The sequence below is a fragment of the Thunnus albacares genome, chromosome 19, assembly GCF_914725855.1.
Source record: "Thunnus albacares chromosome 19, fThuAlb1.1, whole genome shotgun sequence".
NCBI lineage: Eukaryota > Metazoa > Chordata > Actinopteri > Scombriformes > Scombridae > Thunnus > Thunnus albacares.
In genome coordinates this window covers 20,822,191-20,845,186 of record NC_058124.1, presented here as the reverse complement: position 1 = coordinate 20,845,186, position 22,996 = coordinate 20,822,191, and the positions used below count along the sequence as shown (strand labels likewise).

The following is a 22,996-nucleotide window of genomic DNA, read 5'->3' as shown; positions in this document are numbered from 1 at the left end:
GATCGACTAATCGTTGCAGCTCTAAATATTACGCCACTGTTACTATCCTCTCATTAAAGTTTGATCTGCCAGTGCGGTACACCAAATTACGCATGCGCACAACGCGCTCCACGGCTTCCCCTGGCGCATGCGCACTTACAAATCCCCAGAACCAGCAGCAGCAGTAGCTCAGGTCAGTCAGTCCAGTCAGCCGTCATCCACGCATTTATCTATATTCCCTTTTCTTAAATTAGCCACTTTAAGCTTCGCGATACCGCCCCCAATTTCAGCGTCGGTACGGAGCCGCCAGGCCGGGACAGAGACGGAGAGAGAGGCCTCGGCCATGGAAGCGCTCGGACCCGGTAAGAAATAAGAGACATTTTTTTTTGAGAGAGACGAGTGAGGAGCGGAGAGAGCCAGCCGTGTGTCGGGAGCGTGTGCGCAAATGCGTCGCTTCACTGGGGGCCGCGGCTGCAGCGAGGCCTCGACGCGCTGACGGGGAAAACAAACCGAGGCCCAGCCCGTGGTGTCCGTGTGTATATACGTGTGTGACATTATTTACATCGAGGGGGGAGCCACGTTTCGCGCCCGAACGAGAAACGAGGGTGTTTTTTAATCGTTTTATTCAGTTATGTCCGCGCGGTTTTATTTATCCGTAGCGCGCACAGCTCGTCGTGTCGAGGGTTGGTATTGTGTGAGTGGGGATTTAACTATCAGGACCTTCCTTCCTCCTTCCCTTTCCTTCCGCGTCGTGGTGGTGTGTTTACGTTGATGTTTGTTCACGGTCTGTTTCTCCTATGGCTATAAAAAAACCAACCAACGTGTTTCCGTAACGAGAACAAACAATACCGTCGAAATTTGGCAAAAAATCCCACATTTATTAAACCGTCTTCCTGCTTTTTAAACCGTTTAAATTTGAATCGCCATCGGCAGTGGGGGGGTGGGGAGGAGGGGGGGGGGAACAACGCGTTTCTTCGGGCTGCCCCCGTCCGAGATGACAGCGATGGATCGGAAAAACAACATGAATGCCAATAAAAACACATGTTACTGGCGTTAAGTGAGCGTACGTGCGTGTTTTTTTTTAGTGAGCCCCTAATTGACTACTGTTATGCGGGTCTTGTCACCGCTTTACGCGCCTCTCCTCGGGCTGCAGCCATGCGCCCGTGAGAGCACAGCAGGGCTGGATGGCGCTTTAATCGATCACATCTGCAGGCCAGCTCCATATTATTTTATCTCCTATGTGATAACAAAGGTACTTATGGATCTAATGACAAAGCATGCAGGGGTAAAGGTAGCCACACACCTGAACACTTAGTTTTTTGGGGTTTTTTTTGTTGGCTCCAGCTGCAAAATAACGTGTTTACCTCCCATTTTTCCTTACAAACTGTTGCTCTTTTTTGTTTGTGAAATGCGCCTTTAGGTAAGGGAGGGAGGGAGAACAAACCACCTTTCTTTTATGGTTTTATTTTTGTTGACTTGCTGAATGTCCACACACAGCGCCCACAGCTCTTAAAGGCAGCTGGTGGCATTAGGAAAAACCTAGGTGTGTTATTTATTTTAAGGAGGAAAATGTTAAACAGATGCAGGGTGCTGTGTGAAGGTCCTAGGGAATGTTTGGAGACAACACTATTGTGCAGCTATCCACAGGTGTGTGTGTGTGTGTGTGATCCCTGGCAGCCTCATTGTCACACGCAAGCCACAAAGGTTTTTTATCCACAATGAAATTAAATCATTTCCAGCTGCATTTTGAGAGAGGACTGGGATTTAATGATTGTTTATCTTTCTAAGTGGAGCATAGATCAAGATTTGCCTGCCACAGTTATGATTTATGCACTTTAATAATAATAACTTGTGTTGCAGTATTATAGGTTTTGCATCCAACAGCCCCATATTGGTTTGAAGGTGCTTTTTTTTTTTTTTAGTGAGTCTTTGTTTAAAAAAAAAAAAAAAGGTTACAAAACAAGTGAAAGCTTGAGTCTGTTACATTCAAACCTTTGCCAAATGAGTTAAAAGAATACTGATCAAGCCAATCACCGCCTTGTAAATCTCTGTATTTTTTAATCTGGTGTCTGTGGTGACATTCCCGTACTGGCGCACCGGTAGCGATGCATTTTTTTAACTCAACCAGCAATGATTGGTTTGCCAGATTTGAGGGGCGTCTATAGAGCATGCGTACCAGAGCCCGAGCTGGCTAACTTCCGGTTTAGCCCTCTGCTAACTTGAGGGATAAAATAATTTAATCATGCGGCTCTACACGACTTTCCAAATGTTATCGTACCAAACGGATCAAATTCGAAAACGAGTCATTTCACAGGGGTTGTGACGCTCAAAACAAATTAATCCACCGTTTATGCATGTACTCACAGAACTGTAGTTACATCCCGGTAACCACTATTTACTCTCACTGCCAAAAAAAAGGGAGGACAAAAGCTCTGCACTGCAGGTTTAAGCTTTTAAAAGTACTTATTTTGATGCAATTAAAATGCTAATTTTCTAATTCAGCTGTTGTATTAAGTGACTATTTTTCTTCATTCTGCAGCCAAGCAGCACCAGCAGAGAAATTCAACAATGGTGCTTTTTAATTGACAGTTAACAACAATATCTGGAGAATTTTGTCTCCATATTGTAATTTTTATATTCTGTATGTATTTGTGTAATCATCACATTGTTGGTATTTTGCGATCAGAAATGTATATAACTATAAAAATGCTTGTTGTTGTAGTTGCATTAGGAAGTGAGATGATGTGACATTGGCTTGTTTGCGAGGTTGCGCCACAGCTGGATGTCCTGTCATGCTATGGCTCAACAATAGAGCCTCTTCTGGTTCAGTTGTTGGGAGGATTTTTTTTTTCTCAGAAACACTCTTCGGCCTTTTCTTTAGTGTAGCTGGAATTCTTTAGGATAGGGCCCCAAAAGCTGCGTGTAATGACTTAGTGGAAACTTGGGAGTGTGTTTTGTAAAGCAGGTGGTTTAATCAGATACAAGCTTGAAGGTTGGCGCAGATGCATACACTGGAAAGATGTAAACAGAAGCGAATGGACGACGATTTGCTGTGGCTGGTGTGACTCGAGCGAAAAAAGGAGCCCTACTCGAGTTGAAAATGTTTTAAAGTAAGCAAGAAATTCATGATGATTTCGAGTTATATTACTCCACAAGGACAGGGCCAAAAAAGCAAAAGTCTAGAGGAAAACAAGTGAAACAGCTTCATTTGTTGTTGTTAAAGTTTTAGAATGATTAATGATCGGTGTGTGTGTGTGTGTGTATGTGTGTGTGTTATTTCAGTAAACATCTGTACTGGTAGTCAGGATATGCATCCATTGGCTGATTGTAGCCTAGTAACATGTACTGCAGGCACTCCAGTGGTGAAATTTTAGCAACTAACGCAACACAAAACCATATTTGCTTAGCATTGCACATGAACTCACCGGTTAAAAATAAAGTGCACCCTTGTCCGCTCTTAAGAAGCAGACGTTTCCATCATGTGAATGACCAGGAAGCGTTTTGCAGTACTTTTGTTGTTTCCGCAGTCCAGTGTAGTACTTTTTTTTTTTTTTTTTTTTTTTTTTAATCCAGGTGATTTGCAGGTGTGGGCGTCAGTGCGCTCCCTGCTCAGTACTGTTAGTCTCTGACTCATCACCAGGCCGAGCCATCATCCTCACGCTTAGCTTTAAGCCCAGCTGTCTCTCTGCTCGATCACACCGCGGTTACCAGGGACACGCATAACATTAGTAGGCTCTGCAGTGTACGAGTAACAAATATGAGTATAATCTAATGGGTTTTAAACATCAGATTAGTGAAGAGAAAAACTCAGCGTGGTAATCTTAGTCCTGTGTGATGTTGCTCTTTTTTGCACATGTTAGTGGTCAATCGGGATCCGAGATGAAAGATGCACATACACAGTGCTACATAAAGAGCAGAAAGACTTTTCTTTTTTTTTCTTCCCTTCCCTCCAGTGCATCTGTCATTTTCTACGCCAGGAAAAGCTAACTTTACTTCCTCTGTGACTCAAAAGTAGATGCAGCTCCGTCTCACTTGGAGCCGAAGCATAAAATTATGGAGGAAGCTCGCTTGATGGGGTTGTTTTTAAATCGAGGCTTAAGTAGCACCTTTAACAAGTCTGCAGGGTCTCTTTGTGCGACATCTATTTTTATCCAAAAACATTTTAAAAGTAATTCCGTCAGACACAAGTGACTTTTTAGTTCAGTTTGTCAATCCCAGTGTTTCTTTAAAAAAACGCATGAACAGCCTCCTTTTTTATGGGATGTGTTAAAATGCGATAGATTGATTTAATGAACACTAAAATATACACGTTCATTAGATTTACAGGCATTTTAAAGACACTCGCACTGATACAAGTCATTTAAAAGACTGTCTTGTTGATGGACATGCTATAGCCTATTACTTCGCATTTGTATCTTCCATTCTTGATGAAGTGGTACTCTGTGATGTTGGATCGTCCGGATGTCATATGATGTTTCTCATTAATTTTCTCATATTAGATTTTTTTTTTATGGCTGCTTGCCTGTTCAAATCTTTTTTTCCCCTTCCCCTGATTCCACACAGTAATTTATTTAAACACTCACAGAGAGACTGTTTGCCATTGTCATCATCGTTCCTTTATGATTACCCCTCCCCCACTTCGTTATTATTTAAGTATATCTGTGCAGGAAAAATTTAATTGATTTAAAATACTCTGTTAAGAACGATAATACTTTGGAAAACAGAAAGAAACAAATTAAATGAGCCTCAAACCTTTTATTTATGAAGATCAGATTGATATACTCTCACCTGCTGTCATGTACTTGACACACCTTTTCCCTGTGACACGTTATGTCCACTAAAATATCCTCATTTGCATGAATGTAGGCCAAGTTGGTTTGTTTTTCTCTTTGCAGAAGCCGTACAGATTACTGAGCTGGCCTGACATTTACCCCAAGTGTTATTCTAGTTCCTACTCATGCATTCTGTTGGGTTTTTCTTTTTTTTTTGTATCTAATGTTTTGATATTATCTCAATCTGTGATCTCTGTCTGTTGTTTTTCTCATCTGCGCAGTTTTTGTCAGCGCCCATGATTTAAACTCACACATTAAAGACATAAAAACAGACACAAAACAATTGAACGTTACCAGTAAGACTCTTTTAATTAAAAAAAAACACAAAAGAAATGGTTGTTGTGGTCGTTGGCGGCAGTACTGACGGCGATAAGTAGACTTCATGTGGCGGAAGGATGTGTTCAGGCATTTCATGCTGATACTCTCACACAAATTTCTAAGTGTGGTAGTGTGGCAGCTGAGGAGGCTAAATATAGGTACCACTCTGCTTTTGGTGAAAGTGGAAGAGGAAGACCTCGCTGTGCTTCATGCACACAGACTAAAACCCTCGCTGTGGTGTTTGTCCGTTCGCCCGGTGACCAAGAAAAAAATAGAAACCAACGTACAATGTCACACACAAAACAATAGCCCTCCTACCTTTTTTAACTTTGGTCAAACGTGTTTATTTTTAAGCTTATATCAAAGAGGTGTTGACTTAACTGTGTAGTAATTTACCCCCATTGTGCACAAAATGTTATAAACACACTTTCCTGCATGTAAAGCTTTCTGCACACGGCGCTAAAAAAAAAAAAAGTGTAAACGAATGCACTTAAATTACGACTGAATTTCAATACACTTGAAACACTTTATCGCCTTTTGTGACACATAAAGCGAGAGGTATACACACACACACACACACACACACACACGGCGTGGAGCTTGCCAGTTTGCAGCATAGTGTAGAACATTTGGTGCCTTTTGTTGCCATCAGTAACAAGGCCAGTAGGACAAAGTAGAGTGAGTCACCAAATGATTTTAATCCAAGTCGTGACAAGGAAGATCAGACGTGCAACCAATAGTCTCTTATTTATTTAAGACTGTATCATAAACAAAATCATTTAGAAAAAAGCTGAATGATGTTTTAAATCAAGCTCATGGTTTGTTTTGTAGGATTGAGGAGGAGGAGGAGGAGAAGGAGGAGGAGTTGGGTCGTTGGGAGCAAAGGGGGGGGGGGGGGAGGTGATACGGGGACCGGGGCTCGATGAGTTCATGTTGGGGAAGCGTGTTTTCAGGAAGCGATGGGGAGGGTCCCGATTGTCCGTGCTCTCGCGCTTCACTTGCTAACTGGAGCGTGTGGGTGCATGGAGTTCAGGAGGACCCCCGCGGTCCCTTAGCTGTCAGTTGACAAAAGCATTACGCCGCCTCCTCCAACCTCCTTCAATACCACCAACACTCTATTATTATTATTATTATTTTTTTTTTATTAATGTCGCTTAGAGCAGACATCACCTTCGTTCCATGTTAATGTAAATGAGTAGTATTGCTGTGTGAGACGGATGAGTCATTATCAGGTTGGCTGTAGCTAAAAGAGGCCTGCGGTCTTAATTAAACGTACGTGCTGTTTTTAACTGATGACTAAAGCATTGTGGACATTGTGCTCCTCCTTTGCCTGCAGTGTTTTTTATGCTACAATGTAAGACTCAAGTGGTACCTGAGTTAGGTGGGTTGCATGTAGGAGTCCTGTATGTATGAGTGTGTGTGTGTGTGTGAGTGTGTGTGAGTGTGGCGTGTACTGTATGTAACGGTAATCCCAGACTCTGCGTGGCACCCCTCCATATGGCCCTGCTGCTGTCTGTCTGAGAGGAGCTGGGTCTTTGTCTCGGCGTGTGGGGTGGGCGCCCTTGTGTGTCTGGGTGGAGCTGGGGGGGTAGGGGGTGGGTGGGTGGGGGGGGGGCGGGCCGGGCCGAAGGATAATTGGAGGTCATTGTTTCGCCGGCCTCTTGTTGACCCATGTAGGTCAGGGGCCAGAGTTACGGATCAATCAAACCGTGTTTGTGTGTGCAGCCGTGGGTTCTGTGAGGCCATTTCGGTGCATTCAAGCAGGTGTCACTGATGAGATAGTTTGCAACGAGCTTGGCGTTACGCCGCGCGCATTCATCCTTCGAATTTGGCGTTTAACGGGAAGATAAACGCACAGGATCTCACAGTCGCCACCTTTGTTCAATGCATTCAAATTAAATGCTCGCATGTTTTTGTTTGAAGCTTGACTAGTTTTAAAGGCAGAATGATTTCTTACAAGACTGCTAGTGACATGGGGAAACTACGAAATGTATGAATTCACTCTCTAATATGAAGAAAGTTAGATATTCTTACCAAAGTTCTCACATATTGATTTGCAATATCCATAAAAGCCCATAAGATAAATGCTAATGAATGACTCCCCTGTGGAGAATCAATAAGTAACTGTTGTGATATGACGACATTGCAAAGCACTCACTGTTCTCTCTGCTCTCTCCTCTCCAGGCCCGCCCGCCCCTACCTCTCTGTTTCAGCCTCCGCGGCGTCCCGGCCTCGGCACTGTGGGGAAACCCATCCGGCTCCTCGCCAACCACTTCCAGGTGCAGATTCCCAAGATTGATGTCTATCACTATGATATCGACATCAAGCCTGAGAAACGGCCGCGGAGGGTCAACAGGTAAACCCGCCGACATTTGAAGTTTGGACGGACTCTAAATGATATTTGTGGTTGAATGATTATGCTATCGCTTCGAGCGTGGTCGTGACTCACCGCCCCTGTCGTCTCTGTCGTTTTTAGGGAGGTGGTGGACACCATGGTGCGGCACTTCAAGATGCAGATCTTCGGAGACCGACAGCCCGGCTACGACGGGAAGAGGAACATGTACACAGCGCACCCACTGCCGATTGGGAGAGACAGGGTCGGTATCTCGAAAAACACTCCACCTCTGTGTCCGTGAGCATGTACGCAGACGCGTTTGAGTGTCTTGTCATGTTTAGGAAAAAAAATCTAAGTAACTCTAAGGCTCCATAAAGCGAGACGTGGTTGGCATTTAAGAGCATCAACGCAGCGGTTTGTTCATATTTTAGGAAGAAGGAGGCATGCATGTGAAATGGTTTAGTGGATTAGGCTGAGCTGGCAGACTCCATGTTTGTGGGTTTGTAAGTGGATGGTTGCCGCCTCGAATTCCAGATCAATTTGGAAAATCTGGACAGAAAATGAGATACCACTGCTGGCATTTCTGGTGAAACCTCTTAAGCGAGATCCCCACCAGACATCGATTAGATCTTTTTATATTCTATTAATACGACCCTTAACTAAAACTTAATTTGCATCCCGGGTGTCATGGTTTTTTGTTTTAAACTTCCTTTTAAACTGCGTCACCTTAACGAGGCTCCGCTTCTTCGACTCGAAATGTGAAACAGTCCGAGTCACAACGCTGCAGCCGATGCCGTTGCCTTTTATTTGTCTGATTTTTTTTATTCTCACAAACAAAACAAAACAAACATCAGAGACTGTGCTGATGCTCCAGTACAGTCTAGACTAGACTCCTTCCTCCTATCACAGCTAATCACAATCATCTGATTAACTATAATAGATCCAGAAGTAATTGCTCAGGATATTGAGTTTACATCAATCCACAAATGGAAGGAAAAAAATTACATTATTTCAATAAAATAGCAAATCGTGGAAATATCATTTGCAAGTAATACAAAACATGGCTTCCTTAACTTCAGTTTGAGATTCATAGTACATCATTCTGGGGATATACATCTAAAAATATCAATTATTGATTATAAACTGTTTTCATTTGCAAATATATTCATATAGTTTGGTTACTGCATCAACAAAACTATGCATAGTGTCATTAGAAAGTATCATTTCTGTCTGGATGATTGGATGTTTGTACAAAACAAACAAACCCTTCGCTTGTTGAGTCTGAACTGACACACAAACTTGACAGATTTTCTTTTTTTTTCTTTTAACAGTGAAAAGATGTTTTAGTTTAGTTGGCACAGAGCAGATCACAGATGTAAACATGATGGATTGAATGTTGAATGATTAAAAAACCCTGCACGCTTGCCAAAACCCTTAATCGTAACATTAAAAAACGATTGATGTAAATGTTTTCTTCATAAAGACTGAAGCAGATATGTTTTCTCTTTGTTTTCTTCTGTGTTCTTGTACTGATGAAATGTTTTTAATGACAACTTTTGTTTATGACAAATTGACTCACGGGGGCGTTTGAAGGTGTTTTGTGTGTCGCTCTCGTCTTTCACTATCTCTGCCCTTGAGTGTTTACTGTCTATCTCTCTCTGTCACCTGCTCTTCAATCCGTTTTCCCTCCACTCATCATTCGCTCCCTTCACGCTCTCTCTCCGTCCTTCTGCAGGTGGATCTGGAGGTGACCCTGCCTGGCGAGGGGAAGGATCAGACGTTCAAGGTGTCCTTGCAGTGGGTGTCCGTGGTCAGTCTCCAGATGCTGCTGGAAGCCCTATCGGGTCACCTTAACGAGGTCCCCGAGGACTCCGTTCAGGCTCTGGATGTCATCACACGGCATCTGCCTTCCATGAGGTACCGATATTCCTTCCCCCGTCTGCCTCTTCTCAAACGCACCACCCACATAATTTTCACATCTGTGTCGGGGTTATTGCTTTTCATCTTTTTATTTGTCTGTATTTCTTAATTTCCTGCTGTCTTGTGTCTTCCTGATCAAATCATATTACACTCTATAATGGATGTGTTTAGTGCCTCGCTACGGATACGTTTTCATAGAATCGATTCCCTAACAGCAGCTTTTTGTAACACAACACGGTGACCACTGAACCAAAGAGAGCTGCTTTTTTTTTTATTTTTTTGAAAACTGCTGACTTCGATTTGGATGTGACATCAAATGACACTAAACTTGTGAAGCCACTACGTTATGAATCAATAGCACTTTGTTAAACCCTGACCCTGTGTTTCTGGTATCAGTAGCTTTGAGTGGGTATAGACTAATTACAAGATTATTTCTTGAAACACAGATAATTAAATGAACATTTTCAGGTGCGTTTGCTTAATTTAACACCCTGAAATAATGATTTGCAAACCTTTAGCAAACAAAAGCTAAACATTTGTCTCTTAAGGTGGTTAAAAAATGCTTTGAGCTATAGTTATGTTTCCTGTATGTGACCATCAAAGTCTTAACTTTGAACCCAAATATCTTACAGAATCAACTGGAGACCAGTTTGAATCTTACTCTGGTTGCTTATTGAAAAATAATCTTTGAGGTGGTTTGATTCCACGTCGATTAATTCCTGTCGGTGACTGATGTTTTTGTGTTTTGCGTACACAGGTACACTCCAGTGGGGCGTTCGTTTTTCTCTCCTCCGGAGGGCTATTACCATCCTCTGGGCGGAGGGAGGGAGGTGTGGTTTGGTTTCCATCAGTCCGTCCGTCCTGCCATGTGGAACATGATGCTCAACATCGATGGTAAGACCTGAGTGGAGCTGATCCCGCCGGAGCTTTGTGTGTGTGTGTGTGTGTGTGTCAGAGATTTGAATAATAATTAAACTGTTCTTTTAGTAGAGTCGTTGATAATATGTGTCTGAATGTACATGTTGTATATTGTATCTGGCTCATATAGGTGTTAACTGACTGTGAGGATAAAATATTCACATTTAAGAAGCTTCCCTCCAAAAGTGACTCCAAACGATTTTATCAGTTATCAAAATAGTTGGCTATTAATTTTCTGTTGATTATCTAATGATTAATTGGCTAATGGTTTCAAGAATTTTAGCACTGAAACCAGTTCCTATATATGTGAACAGTTAGAGATAGTAGATAGTTTGGAGGTCAACTTAACACCGAGACCAAATCACTAACTGTCCCAGTTCATGAGAAGTTCTTGTTTTCATATAAATACGGGTCCTAATGTGTTATCAGGACTGTGATGGTTCGCTTCATGTTTGCTTGAATCCACTCAGTTATATCCAGGAGACCAAGTCAAACTGTTAAAAAGAAGGCCAGCAGTTTGTAGCTGTTGCTGATGAAGAAATGAGGACCTCCAATATGGCGGCAAGAAGGTGTTTTAAGTCACCTGTAAGCCTCCGTATACATCAGCGCTACATTCCCTCTCCCCTCTTCTAGTTTCGGCCAGACATCTTATCGTGATATGTCATGCATTAACTAGTTTTTCCGGTGGATTTGACGGATAATGTCTCTCTTCTATCCCCGCAGTGTCGGCCACCGCTTTCTACCGTGCTCAGCCTGTGATAGAGTTCATGTGCGAGGTGCTAGATATACAGAACATCAACGAACAAACCAAACCGCTGACGGACTCGCAGCGTGTCAAATTCACTAAGGAAATAAGAGGTAAGCAAATATATTTTGACAACTACGACATGGCTTTGAATGACTAGTTTTAATAGACGTTATATACACTACCTTTTATGACCCACTGTTTAGAGAGATTACATGTAGGGTGTGGGAATGTTTGTTTTTAAGCAGGGTGTAAGAACTAAAGAAACTACACACCCACACATGCTGTATCACTAAACACACACACACGCACTGCTTAACCTGCAACAGTGATGAAACACCTCGTGTGTGTGTGTGTGTGTGTGTGTGTGTGATTCTGCCTTTTGAACAGAAACTACCGTAGGCAGAAATACGTCCCATCACACAAGCATTCACATCGGATCTTCTTCAACAAAACAGTTTTTATTCATCACAGAAATATTTTTTTTTTTAAAAATTTCAAGCAAATCTGGTTTCTGTTTTTCTTCACTTAACTACACAAAGAGTCGCCAAATAACCTCGCAGGGAGTAACTGACATTTTTCAGATTTCTTGTAATTCTGAATCAGATACTTGGACCGTGTGGAATTTCAGCTGCATATTTTCTGTGCCAGACACTTGTCAACTCTCTCTCCCCATTCTCCCTTTTTGGTTTGTTTTATAAGCTGTATTGTGACAAATATCTAAAGAGAAACTGCAGAGAGCTGTATGCAGTTAGCCTCGCTGTCAGTATGTATCTTCCTTATTGCCTCAAGACGCCTGCAGAGGAACAACACGCTGCGATTCCAAGCCAGCACAGTCGAAAGATCTAAAAAATACTCCTTCACATTGTGTAACCATCTTTTTTTTTTTTCTTCTTCTTCTTCTTGTGTGTTTTTTAACAGGCTTGAAAGTTGAGGTCACACACTGCGGCCAGATGAAGAGAAAATATCGTGTGTGCAACGTCACCCGCCGACCTGCCAGCCACCAAACGTAAGTTGGTCATATATTACCCTTCCTGTAATTTTTTTTTTTTTTGATTTTTTTGTTTTACATACTTTTACTGATGTGGATTTCTGTCGCCCACGTTTTTTTTTTCATTCACAGGTTCCCGTTACAGCTTGAGAACGGCCAAGCCATGGAGTGCACAGTAGCTCAGTATTTCAAGCAGAAGTACAATCTGCAGCTCAAGTATCCACATTTACCCTGTCTGCAAGTAGGACAGGAACAGAAGCACACCTACCTTCCCTTGGAGGTGAGAAATAGTTAAATATCATAATTAGTCTTCCATCACCAATGGCGACCTTTTCCCTGCTGTTGTTCCTCTTATCTCGGTGTCTTTTTGTTTAATTAATGACACGTTTCCTCCTACGTTGTAGGTGTGTAACATAGTAGCAGGCCAGCGCTGTATCAAGAAACTAACAGACAACCAGACATCCACCATGATCAAAGCTACGGCACGCTCGGCCCCCGACAGACAAGAAGAGATCAGCAGACTGGTGAGTGATGTTTGTTTCCCCTCTCGGGGTGGGAGTGAGACCAGCAACCGGAGCAGCAGCTGGCATTCGGTTTATTTTTCTCCAGCTATCTGTAGTTTTTCAGTCGGAGCCACTGCGTTTGATCTCAGTGACTCCTGTAAACGCTGAATATGAGAAACTTCTAAGACAATTCTGCTTTGTTCTCTGACATCCATCATCAATTCCTAATCTTTCTCCCGTTTTTCTTTTTATTTTTGTAACCAAGGTCAAAAGCAACAGCATGGTCGGGGGGCCGGACCCTTACCTGAAGGAATTTGGCATTGTGGTGCACAATGACATGACGGAGGTGACGGGGCGTGTCCTCCCAGCACCCATGCTACAGTATGGGGGCCGGGTGAGTACAGACACAGGGAGGGACTGTGGCAGGGTGAGTACTGAGCAGGGGCTACAACGCACAGGGGGGGGGTGGTGGGGGGTGGGGGGGCATCAGAGTGAATGGTGGGGACATCGGGGGTCGTTCCAGGTTTGCAGAAGAATGAGACAATCTGGTTTTTGATAATAATTGATTTACATTTTGATTGATTTCGAGCCATTGAAATAAATAAAGGGGCTGCTGATTGAAACAATGCAGTCGATCAGTAGATTGACAGAAAATCAATCAACTGTTTTGATCATCGAGTAATCATTTCAGTAATTTTTTTAAAGGAAAAATGCGAAACATTTGCTGGTTGCAGCTTCTCAGATGTGAATTTTAGACTTGATTGGTCAAAACAAGACATCTGATATGAATCGATAATGAAAATAATCATTAGTATAAAAGTTAGTCGGTATAAAAATTGCATATTTAACTTTTTAAATTAATTAATTCAGACCAGATTTTGATTCGAGCAGACCCTGAACTATCCCTGTGTTTATAATCCTTTGGTGCATCTCAGCAGTCTCTTTAAACATGCATATCTTATCATTTCAAATACTCTTTTTTTTTTTTTTTTTTTCCCTCCACTGAAACAGCTTTTAAGTATGTAAATATCATAATGCTTATAGACAAGGGCTTTGAGATTAACCTTTTGCATTCACCAGTGTCTGTGGAAGTGGAGGGAAGGAGATAAGGGGATAATCATCGTGGACTGCTGAGATTCACCCACTGAATCTCAAATCAGCCATTAAGGCGACTATAGCCGTAATATGGAAATAACTAAGAAGATTAGATAATACATGCAAAAGACAGATGTAAATATAATATATTTTTTAAAAAAACAACAGTACAGACCTTTGACACCTACATCACAGCTCGGTTGTGAGGTGTGAGAGGCTGAATTGGGATTCAAGGATTGTGTGTAAGAGGGGGAAAAAAACGGATGTGCTGCCAACAGGAAGACGATAAGACTCGCAGTCACCCGGCATTAATGTGCAATCGCTTTAAAAGATTCATTACTGTTTTAAAGCCCGTGGAGTGTGAATTAAGATTTTCTCTCCCAACTGTAAATGAAAAGGTCGATATAAATACTACAACAAGCCGCCAATCTAGAGGCGGCGTTCCAACGATTTCTGCGTAGATGAGATGAAACGTTAATGATCCCTGTGGGGAAACTGGTTTAGTGTTTTGGACAGTTTTCCCCTTTTTTTATTTACAGTTGTCCTTTCACTGTTGTAAAGCAGATTGCTGCTTGAAAAATGCCTCTCAGGTGCCAAAGCCAGGCGTAAATCCCTCTATTGGCTGCCTGAACTATATATTGGTTAATTTACCTAAGATCCTATCACACTACACTCTCTCTGAATGGCTTGGCCTATTGCCTGCTGGGATATCGAGTCCAATCGGCTTCCAGTTAAATGCTCTTAAATGTAGACTGACTGCTTTTTCCATTTCACACTGATGTTTGTTGACATACTGTTGCATCAAAGTATTCTCAGAAATAAAGATGAAGCGACTCTACGCACAACATTTGAAACGGGAAAAGCAACAGTCTGTTTCCTCTGTAACATGCACTGTAATTGATGGGTTTTTTTTTTTTTATATTCCTGACAGCAACCTGTAATAATTTACTAGACACTTTAAATCAGAAACCTAAATTAAAGATTTTTGTGGCCGATCTTGGAAAGAGGTGGAGAAGTTCTGAACTTTTTTCCTGGCACGCTATTCTCAAGAAGGTCATTGTGGTCACTTGTTTTGGAAAAGCTCTTAATGGCCTTTGGCGAATCTTGTTAACTTAATTGAAAGCCACTGCCCTTTGAAATTGTATTCAAAACCACACTTCAAGTAGGGGCCACTCACCTAATGATATCTCTTTGAATAGATACAGTACTTTTGTCTGCTGTTCATGATGTCAGGAAAAAAAAAAGTAATTTATCTCTTATAGTCTGTCCTGAGCATTTCTCTCTTCCAAACAAGCCTCACAGTGCACTCTTTGCAGCATTAATGCATCACAGCAAAATCATAATACAGTAAAACTGGTTTAAATGTGTGTAGAATAATCAAGTCTAACAATGTACAGTGTCTGTCCAGCTGTAAACATCTGTGTACAGCTGGATGGGCTTTTAATGCATCATGTTTGTCTGTATACGGAAGGAAAATGAAAGTGTATTTTGCGCTGTAATACCTTTTGTATTGGCTCATCCAATCGGGGGGTTGACTAAGAGAGTAGGGACTCTCTCCGCAGAATAAAACCGTGGCCACGCCCAATCAGGGCGTGTGGGACATGAGAGGGAAGCAGTTCTACGCTGGCATCGAGATCAAGGTCTGGGCTGTGGCCTGCTTCGCTCCGCAGAAACAGTGTCGAGAGGACCTGCTCAAGTGAGTCACAGACTTCAAACTTTTTCATGTTGCGCTGTGGCTTCAGGATAAGACTTGTCTCAGAAATGTACTGGACAAGGAGAAGTAACATAGCAAGGATGTGTAGATCTTCTACTTTTTCTGATTTTTATTTATACTGTTATGGTGTTAAACATGGTCAAAGTTCTCTGAATGCTTCGTCTGCAAAGTTAGCTCTATGTCCTCCTCGTGATGGGATCAGATTGGGTTGTTTGCGTCATCCACTTGCATATTTCTTATCAGATTTGGGCATGAACGTGTACAGATGTATTTGAGAAGTTTCTGTTTCGCATAAAGAACAATAAATAGAAGTGAAATCCTACTACTGCAGAAGACCACAGGGACAATCAGGAAAAAAACAGCTTGTTTCAGACAGAAGCTGAACTGAGGGGCAGCATAAAAGGCCACTATAAGATAGATTCCAAGATATTTCAGGCTTATCCGCCTTGTTTTATCAAATATTTTTAAATGGTCTCTGATTTCTGATGAGCTTGTAATGTTTTTTTTTTTGATAGGAGCTTCACTGACCAACTGCGAAAGATCTCAAAGGATGCTGGGATGCCCATTCAGGGCCAGCCATGTTTCTGTAAATACGCCCAAGGTGCAGACAGTGTGGAGCCCATGTTCAAACACCTCAAGATGTCTTATGTAGGTCTGCAGCTGATTGTGGTCATCCTGCCTGGCAAAACACCCGTCTATGGTAAGAAATTCATGATTTCAGCTTTTTAAGATGAGGATAGAACAAAGGAAAATGGATTTAAACTTAATTATTGTACTCTAGAGGTTATTCATCAGTTTTTAAACTAATTATTTTTTGTGATATTCATTTTCGTGACCTCTGTCTTCTCCTCCACAGCCGAGGTGAAGCGGGTGGGAGACACCCTCCTCGGCATGGCCACCCAATGCGTCCAAGTGAAGAATGTAGTGAAGACGTCCCCGCAGACCCTCTCCAACCTCTGCCTCAAGATCAACGCCAAGCTGGGAGGCATCAACAACGTCCTAGTGCCTCATCAGAGGTCAGCATGAAATACAGTTTCCTCGTTTGAGTCCAGATGGGAGGCTGGAATGCTTTTTTGGCTTTGAGTGTTGTAGCTTGGTTAGATGCTTTCTGAATACAAATAGTCATATGATACAGAGCAATATGAGATGATTTTTGCAGTTCTTGTCATTTGCTTTGTCTGGAGCTTAAACTCAGAGGATCTTTAGGTAAAATATTGTCTGTTTTATAACTTAGTATAATGATATTTGCATCTTTTTTGTTCTTGGTCTTGGAATTAAATATGAAATGTGACGTATGAGGCCCGTGATGCAAAATCTTTCTCTCTTTCTTTTCTTTTGTCGGTCGTCGCTCGGTTCAGGCCCTCTGTGTTCCAGCAGCCCGTCATCTTCCTGGGCGCTGATGTCACACATCCTCCAGCGGGTGACGGGAAGAAGCCGTCCATCGCGGCGGTGGTGGGCAGCATGGACGGCCACCCCAGCCGTTACTGCGCCACAGTGAGAGTCCAGACGTCTCGACAAGACATGTCCCAGGTAACTTCTGTACGTCAAACATAAGTTATTCAATTATTTCTATCAGTAAGTTGTATGTAAGTGACATGTTTTATGGACTCACTCTGTCTCTCTTATCAAAGTCTGATGGACCCTTAAACTTTCTGAGTTTTTATGCCTCCGCGCCGCTGATAACCAAGGCCGGAGGCGTTATGTTTTCAGGCAGTCCGTCTGTTTGTCTCGTTCTCTCGTGAACGCCATATCTCAGTAACGCCTCGAGGGAATTACTTCAAATTTGGCACAAACGTCCACTTGGACTCAAGGATGAACTGATTTAGAATTTGGTGGTCAAAGGTCAAGGTCTAATAGGATTAAAATGATGAAGTGATGACATTTTTATATCCAAAAGGCTGAAGGTCAACTTCACTGTGACATCATAATGTTCTGCAAAAAAACAGTTTTCTGGCCGTTATTCAACGCAGTAACTCAGGAACAGAAGGGAAGATTATGACAATATTTCACATTTGGTTGGATACTGAATTGATGACACAAAATTTGGTGCCCATCTTGAAACCGTGGTGATTTTAAAGATCTTCTGTACTGATGAGTTGAAGATGTGTGTGTGTGTGTGTGTGTGTGTGAAGCATCCACGTTTTAGAATCTGTAGCTTCTTTGCAGTAACATCGATATCTGAAGCTTTGTTTACTGTCATGGCTACAACTTTGTGTTCTATCAGAATCAGCTTTACTGGCCAAGCATGTGAACACATACAAGGAAAACACACTTAATACCTTTTTATTAAATTTCTTCAAAGTCTTCACCGTAAATATTATGAGTCTGGACAGACATGTATGTAAACTGCAACTTGACTGGTTGGTGTATTTCTAGTTGTTAACAGTTTATCTTAGCTTATTTGAGTCTAAATCCTATTTTTTATTTTATTGTCTCTCCAGGAGCAGCTCTTTAGCCAGGAGGTCATTCAAGACCTGACCAACATGGTGCGGGAGCTGCTCATCCAGTTCTACAAGTCCACACGCTTCAAGCCCACGCGCATCATCTATTACCGTGGCGGCGTGTCGGAGGGACAGATGAAGCAGGTGAGACATTGGCAGTGTTTTGCAAAGTTTAGCCAACTATTTGCTTCTCTGTTCAGCTTTTTCCTGCCATATTTGTGGTATTTTGGAACGGAGATTTATAATTTTTTCAAGACTTGCCCTCACGTGGCTTCCACTATTCATAGATGCACTTTTATTTGTGTAATATGTCTAATCAAATTTTTTTTCTGTTATTTTATGATAAACAATTCCATTAGAAAATGGCTACAGAAACACGTCAGTGGTTCACATGATAAACTTATCGATTATTTAACAATTAAACAACATATTTAGAACAAATGTTGTATAAGATGCCTTTCATGTGTGGGTGTCTTTTTGTGTAATTTCAGGTCGCATGGCCAGAGCTGATAGCGATCAGGAAGGCATGTATCAGTCTGGAGGAGGATTACAGGCCGGGCATTACCTACATTGTCGTTCAGAAACGCCACCACACTCGTCTCTTCTGCTCCGATAAAGCTGAGAGGGTCAGTAGAAGTTCACTCTGCCATAATGTTGTGATATTGTATAGGTTTCTGTTTTTTTTCTTACCTGTCTGTTGCCCCCTGCAGGTCGGGAAGAGCGGTAACGTCCCAGCTGGCACCACGGTGGACAGCACCATCACACATCCGTCCGAGTTCGACTTCTACCTGTGCAGCCATGCTGGGATCCAGGTGAGGGTTAGAAGCTCACACACTGAGGTTTACAGATTTTCACAAAAGCTGTGTGACAAATTAAATGTTTCAATTTGATTAAAAAAAACAGCTCTCACACAACAGGTACATTACCAAAATGATGACAAATTCAACGACAAGAATAAAACTGGTCTCATTCAGATTCATTCTTTTTTAGCTTTGAAATATAGATTCAGCACATTTAAATGAAATACAAACTTATGGTTAAAACCTATAATTGCAGTGAAAAATGTCCCCAAAGGTATGGCTGTTTAGCTCTGCAGTTACCATAAGAGTTATGATGCTTAATGAGAATAAACTGCATGATTGGGATGCTTCTTTGACCCATCACATCGTTTGGCTGAAATTCAAAGTAATACATTACCCACAATCGTTAAAGTATGAAACACTGATCCCTTGTAAATTTAAAACATAGCAGTAAAACATGGCTTCAGACAGGCACATCGCAGCAGTCACTACGAACTGCTCTGTTGGCTCACTCGCTTCCTAGTTTGATGCTGCACAGTGTGTACAGGCATTTATCTGAGAAGAATCACAGTGTGGGTCCAGTTCTGGAAAAGAAAAAGAAGGTTTTTCTATGCCAAATAATGCACTTTTATCACAATCTCAGTGCAAAAGAACTGTGAAGTTAACATATTACATGAAATTATCCATGCAGCACTCATATCTTACATGTTACGTCCCATCTGCCCTCAGGGAACCAGCCGTCCCTCCCATTACCACGTCCTGTGGGACGACAACTGTTTCACGGCCGATGAGCTGCAGCTCCTCACCTACCAGCTGTGCCACACCTACGTCCGCTGCACGCGCTCCGTCTCCATCCCAGCACCGGCCTACTACGCCAGACTAGTGGCTTTCCGCGCCCGCTACCACCTGGTGGACAAAGACCATGACAGGTGAGGCGGACCTGCGTATCTCTTTGTTTCCAGCTCTAGAAAGAGATGAATTAGCTCAGATGTGACTGTGTCTGAGTTGGATTAAACTTTAGAGGGTTAATTCATCTGTGCAATGTTTAACAGCATTTAAAACGCCTACACTGAGAAGATAATTATGGTTTTACCACAAGACCAATTTTGGTATCATTTCTAATTTTGGCTCGTCTTCAGTTATGCGTCACATACTGTGACTGTTCTTGTGACTGCAGGACATGCAACTCTGCTGATGATATTGTTGCAACTTTGGTAACTTGTGGCTGTTTTGCTGTAGATATGAGGCGTTTACTGTAGGTCCAGAGACTAGGTGTTTAAAATATAGATCCAAGCTTATACCTGTTTAAACCTCTCCTCACTGGCTTCCTTTAAACTTAAGAATTAGTTATAATATTTAAGTTTTGACTGCTAAAACATTACATGTGCTTTCAGAGAGGTACAATCGCACTGCAAGGAACCTCAAGTCTTTAGGGCAGGGCTTGTACTTGTAGCAACGTTCCTCAAAGAAGACACATAATTTGACTTTCTAAAATGTATCTTAAAGCAGACTTGTGTGTCATTTTTACATCCTCTTGTCTTTATTGTCTCTGCAAAGAATGTAACCTTTGCTTTAAAACATGATTTACTCACCGCAGTCAATGTAAAGACTGGACAGAAAGCCACGTACCTACTTACCTACCAGCTCCTGCTTCTTATTTCCATCCCTGTATTTCCTGTGTTTTTGTTGCGCTAACACAATTCCTGGAAAAAGTCAAATTAAATCCCTCCCTATCTCTGTCTTACAGCGCTGAAGGCAGCCATGTGTCGGGCCAGAGTAACGGCCGGGACCCCCAGGCGTTGGCCAAGGCAGTTCAGATCCATTATGATACCCAGCACACCATGTACTTCGCCTGAGCTAGCGAGCACGTCAGCCAGTCCACCCGCGGACTCCCTCCTGTCTTTTTTTTTTTTATTTTTTTTTTTTAAATCTTTTTATTTGCCAGTCTCTCTCTCTCTCTCTTTCTCTTTCTCTCTCTCTTTCTTCTTCTCCCATATCTTTCTCTCTTTGTAGTCTGTCTCTTTCTCTTCATAACTCACTCTACATTTTCTGAATCTGCACCAAAGCGGCTCTTGGACAGGGGAATCTGCTGTGTCCCGATGTCCAGCAGCTTTTATTTCACGGAACAAGCTCCAACAACCAGCGTTCCCAATCGAGCCGTTGTTCTAACCAGCAATCCAGCACTGCGAAACCCCCCCCACCCCCCGAGGGGTTTCCAATGCACAGAAGAAAAAAAAACAAAAAAACAAAAAAAAAAACCAACAACGAAAAAACAAAAACAAACCATACACACATACTACAAGTTGAGCCATTATTTTGTGTTTGTTTTTGTTTTTTCTATTTGAATGTCTGCACTCTTGTGTTTTTAAGATACACTGAGCAAGGGAGTGGATTGGCACAGTCTGTGTCAGCGCAGCTCTTTAGCTCTCCCAGCTAAGCAGGACTCTTATCTACTTTTACCTCAACGCCCTTTTGGGGCAAAATCTGTCACAAGGTCTTGGGTTTATCGGGTGGCGGGGAGGGAACTCTACATGAAGAGACGGAGGGGAGTCGACCTTTTGAGAATGATATATATATTTTTTCCTTTTTATGAGCGTGTGTTTTAACTTTTTCTCCTTCACGGTCTTTTACAAGCGAGGTGATCTGGGTGTCCATGCCCATTACTACTTTCCTCCCATCTTGGCAACGATTACGCAAGTCTGTATGCGTGTAAGTGTGTGTGCATCTCTGTATATACGTACATGTACTGCTGTTTGTGAGTGTGTGTTTGTGCGTGCATGTGTGTGTTTCATGGCAGGCCACTGAATTGTAAAGGGAAATCAAGGAGATAACTGCTGTAAATTCCTCAGATTTGTTGTTTTTATATTCACACATACAGTACATATAAACATATATTTACATCTATAGAGCAACTTTGAGACATATGACTTAAAACAGGCCTCACAGAGGGCCGGTGTGGGTATTTGTAGCAGTCCTGGGTCGCTTCATTAATTGAAATGATTTAAGTAACATTTTTAAGGTCGTAGTGGGATTCGCACCGTTGGGAGCCAGCTGTTTCTTCACGCTTCAAAAGATCATCGAATCCCAGGAAGTAACTTAATCCATTTCAAGTAGTGAGCGTAGCCAGGTCTGACTGTGTAGCAGTAGTAACCGTGGTCTGGCCTGTGACTGGCTCAGCATTGGGACCTGTTGAACGGCTTGACGGCATTAAACACAAGAGTTTGGTCTTATCCGCCTCGCTTTCTGTGTGAAAAGCAGAATCTTATTTTTCTTTGGACCTGATTATCTGAAAGATTATATGAGAACACTGTTGAACGTTGCTTTTCCTTTTTTTTTTTTTTTTTTTTCTTTGTTAGGTAGTTTCACGGGCCGGAAACCAACGTAGTCTTTTGAGGTCTCCTTTGCTAATAGTGGCCAATTCATTGCACTGACCCGGGACGCTAGGCAAGCAACAGAGGGCACTCTCAATCTCTCTTACCTTTATGCATTTATACATAACGAATCAACAAAGCAGATTTGTAAAAGTTTAATATAAGATGTTTTGTGGTTATCTTAAAAAAAAAAAAAAACCTGTTGTTTAGAATTAGTAGTTTACCATTGATGTTGTTGTTGTTATTGTTGTTGTCAATGTTGTTACTATTGTGATGAAATTTTAAAGGTTGGCAGCAAAGCCAGTTATATAGTTACTAGTGCGAATTCAGGAATAGACTTCAGTTGTTGAGCTGCAGGTTAAAAGGGGTAGAGCTTTGGGTTGGAGTTTTTTTGTAGCATTTTGGCTAACGGTGAGAAGACTTAAGCCCCCTAGGATGGATGAATTCATGCTTCCTCTGTAGGTTCTGATTTCGAGTAAAGGTTAGAGGGAGATTCGAGGTATTGTGTAGCACTCCCGACTGGTGAAACAGATCTACCGCTGTGCATCACTCAGCTGGTATCAGTTGGTTTTTTTTGATCAGATAGATGGAGACAATCAGGGATTGTAATCAGAGTGAACCTAGATTAAGGGATTTGTTTAAAAAAACGGTTTGCGATAGGCAATGAGTTGAATTTTTAGACTTTTTAAAAAATGGTTTCTATTACTCTGTGTGTATTTGAAGTATACCCATCTTAAAGTCTCTACTATTTAACAGTGTTTTCATATTTTTATGCATTTTTAACACTGGATTAAATGAATTGACAATAAGCATAAGCACTGCCCTGGGACCCCCCCCCCCGCATACAAACACTCAGCAAGCTGTTACCATGGACACTGTAGTAACATCACCGGGATGTGCTGTGGTGGCAGTTGCAACAAGTGGCGCCCCCTGGTGTTGTGATTGAATAATGATAGGAAGGGAGGGTTCGGAGAAACAGTCGACGTGCACGCCTCATCAGGGGGGGACAGCTCAGTGAAAACCCTTTTGTAATA

At 42.1% G+C, this 22,996-nt stretch overlaps 1 protein-coding gene across 5 annotated transcripts; it reads left to right on the top strand.

Annotated features, from left to right (window-relative positions):
• The first annotated feature begins 133 nt into the window (after positions 1 to 133).
• ago4 (argonaute RISC component 4) lies at positions 134 to 22,142 on the top strand. 5 transcript variants are annotated; one of them, XM_044335904.1, is made up of 19 exons: positions 134 to 341; positions 7,314 to 7,485; positions 7,606 to 7,726; positions 9,200 to 9,381; positions 10,142 to 10,278; positions 11,026 to 11,160; positions 11,969 to 12,056; positions 12,171 to 12,318; positions 12,443 to 12,562; positions 12,807 to 12,935; positions 15,184 to 15,332; positions 15,866 to 16,050; positions 16,207 to 16,366; positions 16,709 to 16,889; positions 17,792 to 17,935; positions 18,283 to 18,417; positions 18,502 to 18,603; positions 19,321 to 19,520; positions 20,339 to 22,142. In XM_044335904.1, the coding sequence occupies exons 1-19, from the start codon at positions 323 to 325 to the stop codon at positions 20,445 to 20,447; spliced, it is 2,616 nt and encodes an 871-aa protein (XP_044191839.1). In that variant the 5' UTR covers positions 134 to 322; the 3' UTR covers positions 20,448 to 22,142. The 5 variants fall into 5 exon arrangements, with proteins under 5 accessions (XP_044191839.1, XP_044191838.1, XP_044191836.1 ...); XM_044335903.1 differs by having other exon boundaries at positions 12,807 to 12,968; positions 15,199 to 15,332; positions 16,709 to 16,880; XM_044335901.1 differs by having other exon boundaries at positions 12,807 to 12,968; positions 16,709 to 16,880.
• Positions 22,143 to 22,996: the final 854 nt, after the last annotated feature.

Coding starts and splice junctions, on each gene's coding strand:
- ago4 (XM_044335900.1), top strand. Junction 11,161..11,968: donor ATTCACTAAGGAAATAAGAG/GTAAGCAAATAT, acceptor GTTTTTTAACAG/GCTTGAAAGTTGAGGTCACA. Junction 15,333..15,865: donor TGTCGAGAGGACCTGCTCAA/GTGAGTCACAGA, acceptor TTTTTTTGATAG/GAGCTTCACTGACCAACTGC.